This window comes from Perna viridis, chromosome 7 (genome assembly GCF_037379345.1).
Source record: "Perna viridis isolate PV_CMFRI_1.1 ecotype Kerala chromosome 7, ASM3737934v1, whole genome shotgun sequence".
Classification (NCBI taxonomy): domain Eukaryota; kingdom Metazoa; phylum Mollusca; class Bivalvia; order Mytilida; family Mytilidae; genus Perna; species Perna viridis.
Window position 1 is genome coordinate 36,028,000 of NC_142451.1, and position 13,430 is coordinate 36,041,429.

Consider the following 13,430-nt stretch of genomic DNA (forward strand, 5'->3'; position numbering starts at 1 on the left):
TGAGGAATGAAGAACTTAAGAAATCCTGCTTTGAAAATTCACCTCTTTCATAAGCTGGTCCTTCGATTACAGGTAGGAGTGGAAAAGTATAAAAAAAAAAAAGTATTGGTGCCAATAAAACTTTTATCTTAATACAAACAGGAGAAGTGTTACATATTGACCTAAATGAAATGCCCTCAATCTTCACCTGGTGTGAAAAAATCATTTCAAAGATCAATTCATAATTATGCAGACTGGTAATTTTATTGACACAGTAACAACATTTCATTAATAAATGAGTCAATTTGCTGTAAATTTGTTCCTAGTTTTCCCAACAGGAATGTGAAGTATGACACACTTGATGGTAGAAGAAATGCTTTATGAATCTTTTCATTTTTCTTAGACATCCTAAAAGAAAAAAATAAATCTAATAAATTAAGATATCGACATTAATATTGAATTCATTGCTCAATATTATTCAATTATTATGCTTCACATTCATTTTTTTTTATTGAAGTAATTATGAGACTGATCGATTTTTACATCCTATGCCACCCCACTTGGAAACACTATTCTTATTATGAATTAACCCATCATTACTCAATCCCCTTGATATGCCTATGAAAAAAAGGTGGCTATTTTAAAGGTTTTGGGGTGACATTAATTTGAATACTTCTATTTGCTTTGTTTTTGGTCTCGAATGTTTTAATCTATAGGGAATCACATAATATATAACTAAACTGGTTTTTTCTTACTGTTAAAATTTTGTATTTAGACAATTTTCCTCTGTTCAAGTTGTTTTCCCCTTTAAACAGGCTATATGTTTGCTTACATTCTAAGAAGAATAAGGTTGACGACAGTCCACTCCGCAGGTTTAAACAAAATATTTTTACTGTCCAACCTAAAAAAAAAAAAAGAATTTTAGTGTTACAAATTTCACATTCAAACTTCATGTGCCCACTTTAAGGTTTTGACTTAAAGCTATCCAAGAGTATATATCTGCCCCTACAAAATTTTTATTAGCAAAAGTTTGGTAATCCATTCATCAAAAAATGATATGAAATTTGGTATACAGCTTAGCAAGAGTTATCTTAAAGTGTGTCGGACTTCCATCTCGATCATAAATCAACCTTTTATGTAAGAAAATTAAGTAAAATGTAGAGTACTTAATTTCTATGTTTGACAATTCAGAGGGCATCCATGCAAAAAGCAGGCAGTGGGTGGCACATGGCAAATTTTGTTTTCAACCAATTGAGATAACAAACTCATTTTTTCTTAAAAATGGATGTTGTATTGTAATTTACTGAAATGGTAAGAATGAAATTAACTACATAAAAAGCACTACCAAATTTAAAATACCAGAAAATGGAAATAGATCTTTGGTCTGTTTAGTTGTATTGTTAAGGAACTTTAAACATACATGTACATCCTGAGTCACCAACTTTTGATACAGTAAAATCCTTATTCTTCCTGAATTTACATGTATAAAGAGTTTAACAATACATTGGATTGAAAAAAAATGTGGGATAAAATTTACCTGCGCCACCCATATCATAGGATCTGCCTGGGTTCTATATGGAAAGTCTCTTAAATTTATCTTACTGGAAATGATTTTCCCAAAGCAACAATAGTCAACACATCAATAAATGTTGGATAAACATATTGAGAAGAAAGCTCTTACCTAAATGTGGCAATAATTTCTTTATACTCCGTATAGACATCCTGTATTGTTAGCTTTAGTGGAGAAAGAACATCTGATAAGCTGAAACAAAATGATGTCTACATCTTTTATTTCAAAGAACTTGCTTCATTATCTCATTCATCTAAAAACTTTAAGCTAAATATAACGAGAATGGTGAATATGCCAAAGAGACAACATCCCCACTGAGACAAAAAATGTCAAGGCCACTCATGGGTCTTCAAGGAATGAAAAGGAAACCCTCACACCACAGTTTCCTAGAAACACTAGTATTTTTTATTTGACTGTGAAAAGACAATTATTCTTCACAGCAGAGATGTACTATTAAAAGGAATGCAATGCTCCACAGGGCACACCTCAACAATAGAAGTCAAGCCCAGAACAATTTAGGCAAGTATAAGTACATAACATTCAAGTAAGTATATAACATTCAAGCTTAATACAACTCTAAATTATCATTGTAATTAAATGTTTGACAGTGTACCAGGTTACAGAAACAAAATGAAAGTAGTCAAGAAACTTAAAATTTTTTTTGTTAAATTGGAAAATAACTTATTATGGCCAGTAACTTGGGCCCAAAATAAAATATAAATGGTTATAATTGGTACACTAAACAATCCATGAAAGTAAATTACATATATATATACAAAAAAGCTGAATTCAGAGAAAACTTAATTACTCAATGTAAACCAAACTGAAATTGGTCCCCTGCCTTGCAACAAAAGTAAAATTTCATGGAATATTGCATCATGCAAAATTATATTTTATTAAGTCCGTGTAACCTACTGACCTCAGAATCGAAAGGTGTCTTCCATACCTCATAAGCCTTCAACTATCCAAGTTTGGTGAAATTCTATGAAGACATTATCTCCCTATTTCCAGTGGCAATCAAAATTTGTCGACCCCATTGTCCTTGTGTCCCATCCCTTTTTCATTTCATGTTCATTTTAGCATCAATTTCATGTTCAACGTCTGAATATAGCTGAAATATTGCTGCTCGGACGTTATACCCCAACAAACAAACAAACAAATCCTTACCCTTATAAGCCTTTCACTGTCCAACTTTGAAGAAATTCAATGAAAATTCAAAAGTTACACTCCGGAAACCAATTTTTGCCCCAGATTTCATAATTAGTGAAGTCTGTGTGACCTTGACCTTCCTACTGACTTCAAATTCAAGAAGTGTCTCCCTTACCCAATAAACCTTCAACTGCCCAAGGTTGGTGATTCTAAGGCATTCAAAAGTTATGCTCCAGAAAACCAATTTCAGACGGCAGTCAGATTCTATACTCCTCCGCTTTCGCGAAAGGCGAAGACAACAATTTTAATACATTGGCATATTGAAGAGCAACAAATTTAATTTTTGTAGATCAATTTGAATCCCAATTGTAATTTGTAATTTATACCAAATTACATAAAATGCATTTTCTTTTGCCTCTTTTGGCCCATAGACCCAAGGCTTCTTTTCATGGTATGGAATCTACAGAACTATTCACTTATACTCAAGTTATTGTTTGGAAACCAAACATCTAATTAATGATAACATTGACACGACATCATACAGCAGAAAATTTGTTATGGCTGTATAGAAACTACATTCTTAAAGCTGAAAATATACAGCTTAAGATTTACAAGTATTTGCTTCATTTATTTTTTGTTATAATAGCTATAAGTACATTTTGTACTTACACTCTCTGAAGTTTGTCCATCACAATTTTTCTTCTGATCTGCATCTGATCATAACTGTCCACAGTAGGCAAGTAAACAGGTGTTTTATCTTTATCTTCCTAAAAATAAAACATATTAAATATCATAACTGTCCACAGTAGGCAGGTAAACAGGTGTTTTATCTTTATCTTCCTAAAAATAAAACATATTAAATATCATAACTGTCCACAGTAGGCAGGTAAACAGGTGTTTTATCTTTGTCTTCCAAAAATATAAATGTTGAGTATAATACTTTTGTCTTCTGTTAGGTCAATATACCAGGTGTAAACAAAATGTATGAAAATACCCTTTTTGAAAGAACAGAAAGTAAGCGTTAAACTGCATAAATGGTCTAGGGGAGATAATTCAGAATCCATTGATCATTCAGTTCATCATGTATTGTGATAATTCAATGTTCGATGATTTCAATTCAAATTCTGACTTAAATTTCATTTAACTTGGATGATTTGATAAAGTAGTGTAAAATCACACTTGGAGTAATCAACAACACAATCATTAGACATAAATATAATTATTTAAAGCAATAATATACCATTGGCCATATACCCTCATTATACAGATCTTGAGATCACAGATTAATAATTCCTCTTCATACAAATTATAACAGTAAATCTTCAAAAAAAATTATAAAACTGTCTACTGGGGTATATTCAATGTAACATTTCCAAATCATATTCAAGCTACTTATATGAAAACTGTACTGTTACATGTGTCTCAATAACATGGTCAATAACCTCACCTTTTCTAAGGATTTGGCTGGTACATCTCCAACAAAGTATTGTTTCACCCTGTCTGTAAAGCCATCTGTTTCTAATTTCAACATTTCATAATTAGGCATTCTCTGTCTATATCTTTCCTCTCCATCTATTTCAGCTTCTTTACCTACATCATCAATCTCAAACTCTCCTGCATCTATCCTCCTACACAATGCCTTATACATAGCATCATAATCTGCCCTGGACTGGTTTATACTACTTGTGGCTTTATCCTCTGGTTGCACAAATAGTACTGTTTCTGGAGTGATCCAGCTCTGCATGGACTGACAAATCATTTGAATAACAGAACGACTAGACTGCTTGTAGTCAGTCTTTACACTTGAATGAGGATTAGTTTTTCCTTTACCAACTTCATCAAGAGAAGACTTTTCTGGGTCTGTCATTCTATTCTTTGTAATACTCTGTTTTGTATCAACATCAAATCTTGTTTCTGGAGACATAATAAGTCTGTCACTCTCAGTGTTGGTATTTAGCCTTTCATTAGAGATCTGTAGCTGACCTGTACTTTCACCTACTGTGACATCACTTTTAATAGAAGCATCAAAATGGCTATTCCTAGACCTTGTTTCATGGGAAGTTTTGCTATCTGATGCACATGCAAGGGGTTTTTCTTGTTTTGTTTCCACACTGTCTATATCAGCTAGCTGACTGAGTAACTGTTTTCTTCTGTCCAGTAATTTCATCAAATGTTGCATTTTGTCTTCTGTTTGTGATTCTTGGTTTCCAGTATTTTCTGCAATATTCTTTGCTGTGGATGATTCTTTATCTACATCAATAGCACTGGTTGATTCCAAACTAGTTGAAGCCACCTTTTCTAATGATGCTTTATTACCAACAGTATTGTCCCTACTAGTGATACTAGGTGATTCCACAAGGTCGTCATTCTCATCATCTGAATCCAGTTCAGGAATTTTTCTCCTAATCTCTGGTTCAACAAATGACAATATCTCTGTTTTAAGTGAAATTTCCTCAATGCTATCTTGCTTTTCATTTGACTTCAAATTTTCCTTGACTCTAACACATTCATCTATATTATTCTTATCTTGATCTCTCATACTTCTCCTAGAATCAAGGGCATCCATTTTACTGAGTTGATGAACTTCTTTCATTAGTTTTCCTGTTGGTCCAACAACCTCTATACCCGGAAGACCACTAAAATATAATTGGTTTTACCTTCTTGAACTTGCCAACTTAATATTACAGCAAGATATATAGTTAACTTCAGGGAATAAAGTCTGACCACTACCTAATGAAATGTCTGAAAATGTCCTATGAAGTAAACTTGAAAATTATCAAGAAGATTAATTTTTCTGTAGTTCTGTTACATCTTAATTCAGATATCCTGACTTCCCCCTACTTTTTCACATTTTTAAGGGCAAACTCTTAAACATCATAAGAAAATGTGCCAGAACTCATATGGTCCTCAACTACATATGTTGTACTTAAAAAAAAATTAAATATTTCATTAAAATAATCAAAATGAAATTAACTGACAATTCTTGTCCTAAAAGAATAATAAAAAAAAAAGAAAAATCTGACCTTCGTACCCCACAGCACATCAAAATTTCACTCCCATCAAAGATATGAAAACTCAGATAGGGACACACACACATGTATGTATACACAGAGTAACAATTCAAGTTTCATTATGGATCTATAACATTTATTCCCTTTACCTGTTTAAGGTCATGAGTTTAATCTTGACTTTTTCGTGCTGTTCCTCCCTTGCCCATAGAGGAAATGTAGACAGTTGTTCCTGTAGATACTTAGAGGCCTTGTAACATTGATTACTGCAGAAGTTCTAGAGAAAAAAAATACATTTACTCTGTAATATATACAGCCAAAACTGCTATATAAGATAATCATATGTTGCTTGATTCATGTGATTATCATATGGTAAGCATATGTATATTGAAACACATGTTAATCATATCATGCTTCATTACTATGATAATAATCATATGTTGTACTTTATATAATTCTCATGTGAGGCAATTTTGGTTGTGTACATACTAGTATATAGAATCTATATGGGACAGAAAAGTATAAAGTACAAAAATACAGGAAATTAATCTTTGATAACTTGGTGTGTGTGTGTTTTTATTGATGCAAACTTTTCCCATAGCCTATGAGCAAGAGATGTGATTTTTTTGCTACAAACATCTGTGGAGTAAAGTACAAGTTTATGGCAATGTATTTTACTATTTACATATGATGATTGGTGAGAATCCTTAATACAATATGCTTGCAAACATTTGAGTGCTTCAGTCTTTCCAAAATTAGTGACAAAAAACTAGAAAAAAAACTGAGAAAAGCTCACTAAAGAATACCCCTGCTTCAAACACATGACACCATATGGTCATAATATAAACAAAGTCATCAAACAGGAAGTTGTTAGTCTGAATCCACAATTAGGCAAACCAATATAAAGCTTCTGTAAACAATATCAAGAGGCTGTAATAAGTAGTTGCTGAGAATCTGTAATGAAAAAGTTGAACAGATGAATGGATGGACACCATTTCTACTGTATACTTCAAAGAGGAGGAATAAAAAATTCTTACCTTTCTCTCAGTAATATCATATACTTTGTTATCTTTTGTAGATATATGATACTTCTGTTTCAATACCTAAAAAAAACAAGATACATGTAGTACTTTACATTGTATAAACACTTTTTTCATTTTCACAATGTACATGCTCTGGGAAGAAAATTTGTATGGTTTTGAAATAAATGTGCATTGGTACAGAGACTATTCAAAAGTTAAATTAGGAATAAAATCACTATATAGTCATTGCATGAAAGTCTGAATCTGTAGTCATTTTTTTCAATGTATTGATATCTATTTGTTAACTTTTTACTTTATATCTTTTAATAATATTTATTTTGGCTTTGCCTATGAAGGACAAGGCTATTTGTACTCAAACTGATCGACTTCCATTGACTATGTACTGTTATGCTGTTATATCACTGATGTCTCGACCAAAAGGAATATGCATCATTATTAATAGATCAAACAATCACATCCCATCTGTCGTTTCCAGATAATGCCACTTCTGACAAAAAATTTTGAGCTATTCATGTTCTAGAGCATCTATATATAAAGGTCACCACTCTGTGGCAATAACCTAACTGTAATAAATGTTCATTTGCATGCAACAATAGTTAATGCAATAATCTTTTTTTAACTTACAGAAGTAAGTGTTTTACTACACAATGGATACCCACAGGTCTTTGTTATGGCTCTTTCTTCTACAATATCTTCATAATGCTGGGGGGAAATAAACTGACACTGAAAGTAAAAAAAATTGGGTTAAAATGTAAAAATCAAAAACTTTTGTCATCTCAATTTCAGTTATACATGTATTTATTGTATTTTTCTTTACTTGTGAATATGAGAAAGCTGTTTAACATCTACATTGTCATGAAGATATATCTCAGTTTAAATAAAAACAGCTACTTTTATCATTACAAGGAAAAGTCTTTTAGAAAAGTCGTTCAATAAAAAATGTAAATTTTACAGCATCAATAAGAAAATCCTCTGCAACTGGATTCTCAATCAGTCGTTCCACAATTCTAAAAGCCTTTTCTTCACATGCCACTTGATGTCTTATTTTTGCCTCTAGCAATTCTTTTTTCCTAAGTTCATTCTCATTCTTTTTGTCTTCTTCTTTCTTTTTGGTATGGCTTTGTACTTTTCTAGATTTCTTTCTCCCCTGGTCGTAACTGAAATACATGTATGAACAGATAAAATGACATACAAATAATTTTATAATTTACAGTTTCTACTGAGTCTTAGAATCTACTAACATGCAAAATAAAATACAATGTAGGAGTTTTTCTGTTCACTTGCCTAAATAAAATATCATTAGCCAGCTTGTTTTAAGACAACCTTTAAACATTAAAAATGAAGTGTCAGGTTGACAAAATTGTTTCAGGATGTTTAAGAAATAAAACTGTATTGAAACACAAGTGTAGGAAATCTCAGTATTTTATCATTCTTAATACTGGTCGGGACATTCTCACTTGCTATGTTGGTGGGTACTCATTAAAAGAGGATGAAGTCCTCATAACAGTAATTAATATGTGTTTAACCTTTGACCTTTGAGCAATGAGAGCCCAATTTCAGTCTTACAGGAAGTTGACCTGTAAAACCAAGTAAGGATTTGGTACTAGTTATGTTATATTAAGTGAAAAATTAAATCCTAACAACTAAGAGGGTGATAAAAGGTATAAAAACCAATGTAAAAAAATCACGTTCTATGTATCCTGAAGGATCATTTGCCCTGTGCACAGTGTATCGTACAGGATACATTCGCCCTGCACATTGTGTATCATACAGGATACATTCGCCTTGAAAGGGTTAAAGGCATGATTATTTTTTAAAAGTATCAATATTTTCAACTCATTTTAATCACCAGCCAAATGCAATTTTAACTTGTTTTTGGTGAGTTGGCCAGTGGAGGTTTCACACATTGTTTTATTTATTTTGATATTTCAAATTTCTGTTTGTTCAAGTGATAATGTTAGGTTGCCTTTGCAAAAGATTTGTCTTAAAAAAAACCATTGGGGTCCAATCAGGGAGAATTTTTATTGATATTTTATCAACAATATTTGCACTTTAATAGTTTAATGTTAGTCATAATCACACATTTTTGTATTTATTCCCATAAAAAACATAATTTTTCAGTATCACTATTTAAGGTCAGGAGCAATACAATGTAGCCCCATTCAAAATGTGGGGTAGGGGGCTTTGTTTGTTTGCAGCTTAACCTTTTGGCAATTTCAGAATTTGGATCTATTATTTTGCACAGTACAGAAAAATGATCAGCAATAAAAACTTCTGAAATGAAATATGTTAACAACACTTCCGCCTTATGAACATTTTCATCAAGAGTGATTGTTTTTTTTTTACAAGTATGTCTGTCAATTTCCTGCTCTTATCAAGGGAATCAGAGTTCTGCTTTGGACTACTTGATAAAACATGTTGTCGTACATCATTATTACCACCAAGTGAAATACCAAAATTTGGATTGGATAATGTGTATGTGATACATGTACAAATACCCTTTGTGATACAATCAAATTCCATTTTTCTTGGAATTTTCAGGCATACATGTATTTCATTTTCTTGGGGTTAGTACATTTGTATGTCCACTAGGACACGAAGAGCACCTTTTGCGAGGAACCAATTCAAACTATATTAAGGTCAAAACCTTTTCAAAAATTTGCAATTATACAAAGTGATTAGATTTTACAAATTAATTGCTAAAATCAATATGCAATCACTCAAGCATTTTTTGATTGAAAAGTGTTATCAGCTGATGAGGTTCTATAAGCACGGAAATTACCTTAGATAATTCGATATTGGAAGTGGGAAAAAGAAAGTAATATCACATTTCTGACACAGATTATGAATCAGAGAGATTTTCTACCCAATGATGGACTTGTACATGTGCATTTTAAAGGGACAAATCAAGGAGACTCTGGGATTCATATTTTAATATTGATTTCCAACCTACAATATAAGAAGTACATGTAAGCAGCGCAAGATGAGACCAAAATATGATATATGGAAAGCAAAAGTGGACAAAAAGCCATATTTTTTAATATCAAAATATGATTTTTTAACATTAGAAATTGAATTGTTAATATCAGAAAATGAATTACATGTACTAATATTAAGAAATCATTTTTTAATATAAAAAAATCCTTTCTATTATCAGAATCTCACTGAATTTTGAATATTTGAAAATGTTTTTTTGATATTAACAATCCATTTCTTAATATAAGAAATTCATTTTCTAATATTAAAAATTCATTTTCTAATATTGAAAATTCAATATCTATAATTGAAAATTCAATTTCTAATACTAAAAATAATTTCGATTTTTTAATATTAAAAATGCTTACAAGCATCAGACTGATAATGGAATTTTAATTTTAAATATTAAAAATTAATTTTCTTATACTGACAAAATGATTTTCTAATATTAAAAATGATTGTTTAATATTAGAAATTGGAATTTGAATTTGAAATTGAATTTCTTTTACTAGAAATTAATTTCTAATACCGGTATTAAAAAATCCTTTTTTAATATTAAAAAAAAGATTGTCGAATTTTTTATATTAAAAAATAATTTTCTTATTTTAAAAATTGATTTTTTATTATTAAAAATTCATTTTCTTAAATTAAAAAATCAATTTCTAATATAAAAAAAATAGTTCTTTTTATGTGTAACAGAATAGCATGATTTGACTCATAAAATTATACTCCGCCACCAAGGATGGAACCCTAGACCACTTGGTGACATGCCAATGACAAACCAAATTAATCCTTTAGCCAAGTCAATGAACTGGATACATGTATTTAAATCTCACTACCTACTAAAACACAGGAACATTGCAGGTCACAGATATTAAAAATTGAATTTCTAATAATTCATTTTCAATATTAGAAAATTATTTTTTAATATTAGAAAATCATTTTTAATATAAACAAGAGGCTCCCAGGAGCCTGAATTGCTCACCTGGTTGAATTTTGCCTTTTAAAGGCAATAAATTTAACAAGAAGTTGTCCAACAATTTTGACTCAAGAAGTCTTTGGTAGGTTTTATCATAAGATCTTTTCAACAATTGAAAGTTTCTTTTAATCTATTATAGTTTTCAAGATATTGATTGAAAAATGTAAAAAAAAAATCATTTTTCCCCCTTTCAAGGGCAATAACTCTTAAAAGGAGCCACCTGACAACTGTTATCCCTGAAGACTTTTGTAGTCCTATTAATATTGATCATTTCAGCTATTGAAAGAATTTGGTTAAACCTAACAGTTTTGGAGATATATGCAAAAAACTATTATCTGACCTTTATGTTCTATTTTTAGTAAAGGCTGCCATGTTTTTTGACAGATACACCAAGGAACATTTGTACCAAGTTTGGTTTCAATTGATCAAAAAATGTCAGAGGAGAAGATTTTTGAAAGAAATAACATTAAAAATAGCAAAAATCATTGAAAACGGGCAATATCTCCAACATGACGCAACAGTTTAAAACCAAAATTTGACCCGAGATAGATCTCATCATGCTGAACACTTTTATCATGTCAGAATATAGCTAAACTTACTGGTTTTGGAGATACATGTATATATGTCTGACCCCTATGTTCTATTTTTAGTAATGGCAGCCATGTTTTTCAATGAATCATCAGTTCTATGCAGGATACCCCAAAAAACTATTGTCTGACCTTTATGTTCTATTTTTAGTAAAGGCTACCATGTTTTTTGACAGATACACCAAGAAACATTCACACCAAGTTTGGTTTCAATTGGTCAAGTAGTGTCAGAGGAGAAGATTTTGAAAGAAATAACATTAAAAATAGCTGAAATTGTTGAAAAGGGCAATAACTCCAACATGGCTTAATGGATTTAATCCAAAATTTGACCAAAGATAGATCTCACCATGCTGAACACTTTCATCCTGTCAGAATTTAGCTAAACCTAACGGTTTTGGAGATATAAGTGAAAAACTACTGTCTGACCCCTATGTTCTATTTTTAGTAATGGCGGCCATGTTTTTCGATGAATCAAATATCCCCTCATCAGTTCTATGCAGGATACCCCAAGGAATATTCATATCAAGTATGGTTCTAATTAGTCAAGTAGTTTCAGAGGAGAAGAGTTTTATATAACTGTTAACCACGACGCCAAGTGATGGCAATAGCTCACAAGGCTTTTGGCAAGGCGAGCTAAAAATATGGCTTTTAATCCATTTTGGTTTCCCATATTGATGAGTACTTTTCAGATTGAAGTGGAGTATGTATGAAAACTTGTTTGCTACCTCTTGATATTTTCTAGGGGTAAGTGTCAATTGTGAAGCGCCTTCAATGCTTCATTGATAAAAACAAGTGTCTGTGGCTGTGCATCAACCACTTAGTTACCGTGGGTTGTACATCATTTAGCAGACCAAGGGAAAATACTCATATTTAATTTATATTTTAATCTTACTCTGGATATTTCTCTTTTAAAGACTTTATCATTTTAACTCTAGAATTATAACGATAACGTTCCCAAGATTATAGGTTAATGACCAATTTGTTTACATATTCACGATATTGTGAAATTACTCATGGACGCAGACATGTTGGGTATTAATCTCTAACCGAAAGATTATCTACTGCATATCTTTTTTGCTTCGAATTCAGCTATTTGGTGGTTTATATATATAGCAAATTTGTTGAAAAATTCTCAATATTGTATGTAAACATTTAAAACTGTCGCAAAACTTTTAAACTAATAATTTTTTTCTTTCAAAAGTTTGCCTCATTCAGAGATTAATGCTTTGGTTGGAGAGATGAAAACAACACCATGTGGTCCAGCGGGGATAAGTTAATAGATGTACCCTTTCAACATAAAAGATATATTTGTGTAGATTATCCTGGTGTTGTAGAAAATGTTGACAAAGCTTTACAGTCAATTGGTGGTACTGAAAATATTACTAAGGTATAAAAACCACCTTGTACTTTTTTAAAATGTTTATAGTGCAATCGTTCTACTCGAGCAACCAAAATGAATTGACAGTGTATTTATGGATGATATTCGGTCAGTGACAGTGGCCAAATCAGAAATCGCCTTCTGATACTGATTGTTACTGAACCCCAAGAGGGATTAATGGGAAAGAAATGTAATAAACACATCGTAAAAAAAATAAACATTTTTTAAAAAGTGAATAGGATTGCAGTATAAAGAAAAAGCTATATTTGATTTATATTTAGCCTATAGCTGGACTGAGTGAAGTTTACGATGCCATACACATCTCATTGGTACAAGTATTTTGTCATTTTCAAGTTCTTCTGAGGGAAGGCCAAAAATTCTGATAGAGTGGTTCACATTTTGCATTGTGCATTGTATATTACAGCTAAAGTAAACATGTGTACTGATGAAAGGAGACATGACACAAAAATTTCATTTTTTAACATTTATATTTATAAAAACTAGAGTATGATTACATACGAATATAACTAACGCTTTCTCATCTGGTTACCACTAAATGAAGTTAGAATGATTTATTTGTGTTATTACAACGACGTAATTAATATGCATAAATGAAAACTGGAAGTAACACCCACTTACCATATATTGAAGTGCTATATCATTGGTTTTCAATCTCCATTTGGGTGCATTGAAAATGTATACACATGCCTGAAAAAATTAATAAATCTTCAAAAATAGCTTGTTTATGTAATGTAGAGTGG

At 31.2% G+C, this 13,430-nt stretch overlaps 2 protein-coding genes across 2 annotated transcripts in view; one reads left to right on the forward strand and one right to left on the reverse strand.

Annotated features, from left to right (window-relative positions):
* Nucleotides 1–217: 217 nt before the first annotated feature.
* Nucleotides 218–12,347, reverse strand: LOC148612484 (putative RNA polymerase II subunit B1 CTD phosphatase RPAP2). The gene is made up of 10 exons (XM_088593965.1): nt 12,184–12,347; nt 7,702–7,906; nt 7,374–7,472; nt 6,744–6,809; nt 5,859–5,983; nt 4,146–5,334; nt 3,368–3,465; nt 1,661–1,741; nt 812–880; nt 218–387 (listed from the first exon to the last, which is right to left on the reverse strand). Exons 1-10 carry the CDS (start codon nt 12,213–12,215, stop codon nt 243–245), a joined length of 2,109 nt encoding a protein of 702 aa, XP_088450091.1. The 5' UTR covers nt 12,216–12,347; the 3' UTR covers nt 218–242.
* Nucleotides 12,348–12,496: 149 nt separating this feature from the next.
* Nucleotides 12,497–13,430, forward strand: part of LOC148612485 (general transcription factor 3C polypeptide 5-like) — a 34,450-nt gene continuing 33,516 nt past the window's right edge. Inside the window, exon 1 of the mRNA XM_088593966.1 lies at nt 12,497–12,678. Within this exon, the coding sequence (XP_088450092.1) occupies nt 12,544–12,678 (135 nt within the window). The 5' untranslated portion in view covers nt 12,497–12,543. The remainder of the gene's footprint in view (nt 12,679–13,430) is intronic.

What these genes read in the sequence shown, in the direction of transcription:
- LOC148612484 (XM_088593965.1), bottom strand. Translation starts at nt 12,215, where the DNA reads ATGATAAAGTCTTTAAAAGAGAAATATCCAGA. An exon ending in TTAAAAGAGAAATATCCAGA is followed by an intron (nt 7,907 to 12,183) that starts GTAAGATTAAAA and finishes CATGTATTTCAG; the next exon opens with TTACGACCAGGGGAGAAAGA. An exon ending in AAACTCATGACCTTAAACAG is followed by an intron (nt 5,335 to 5,858) that starts GTAAAGGGAATA and finishes ATTATATTTTAG; the next exon opens with TGGTCTTCCGGGTATAGAGG.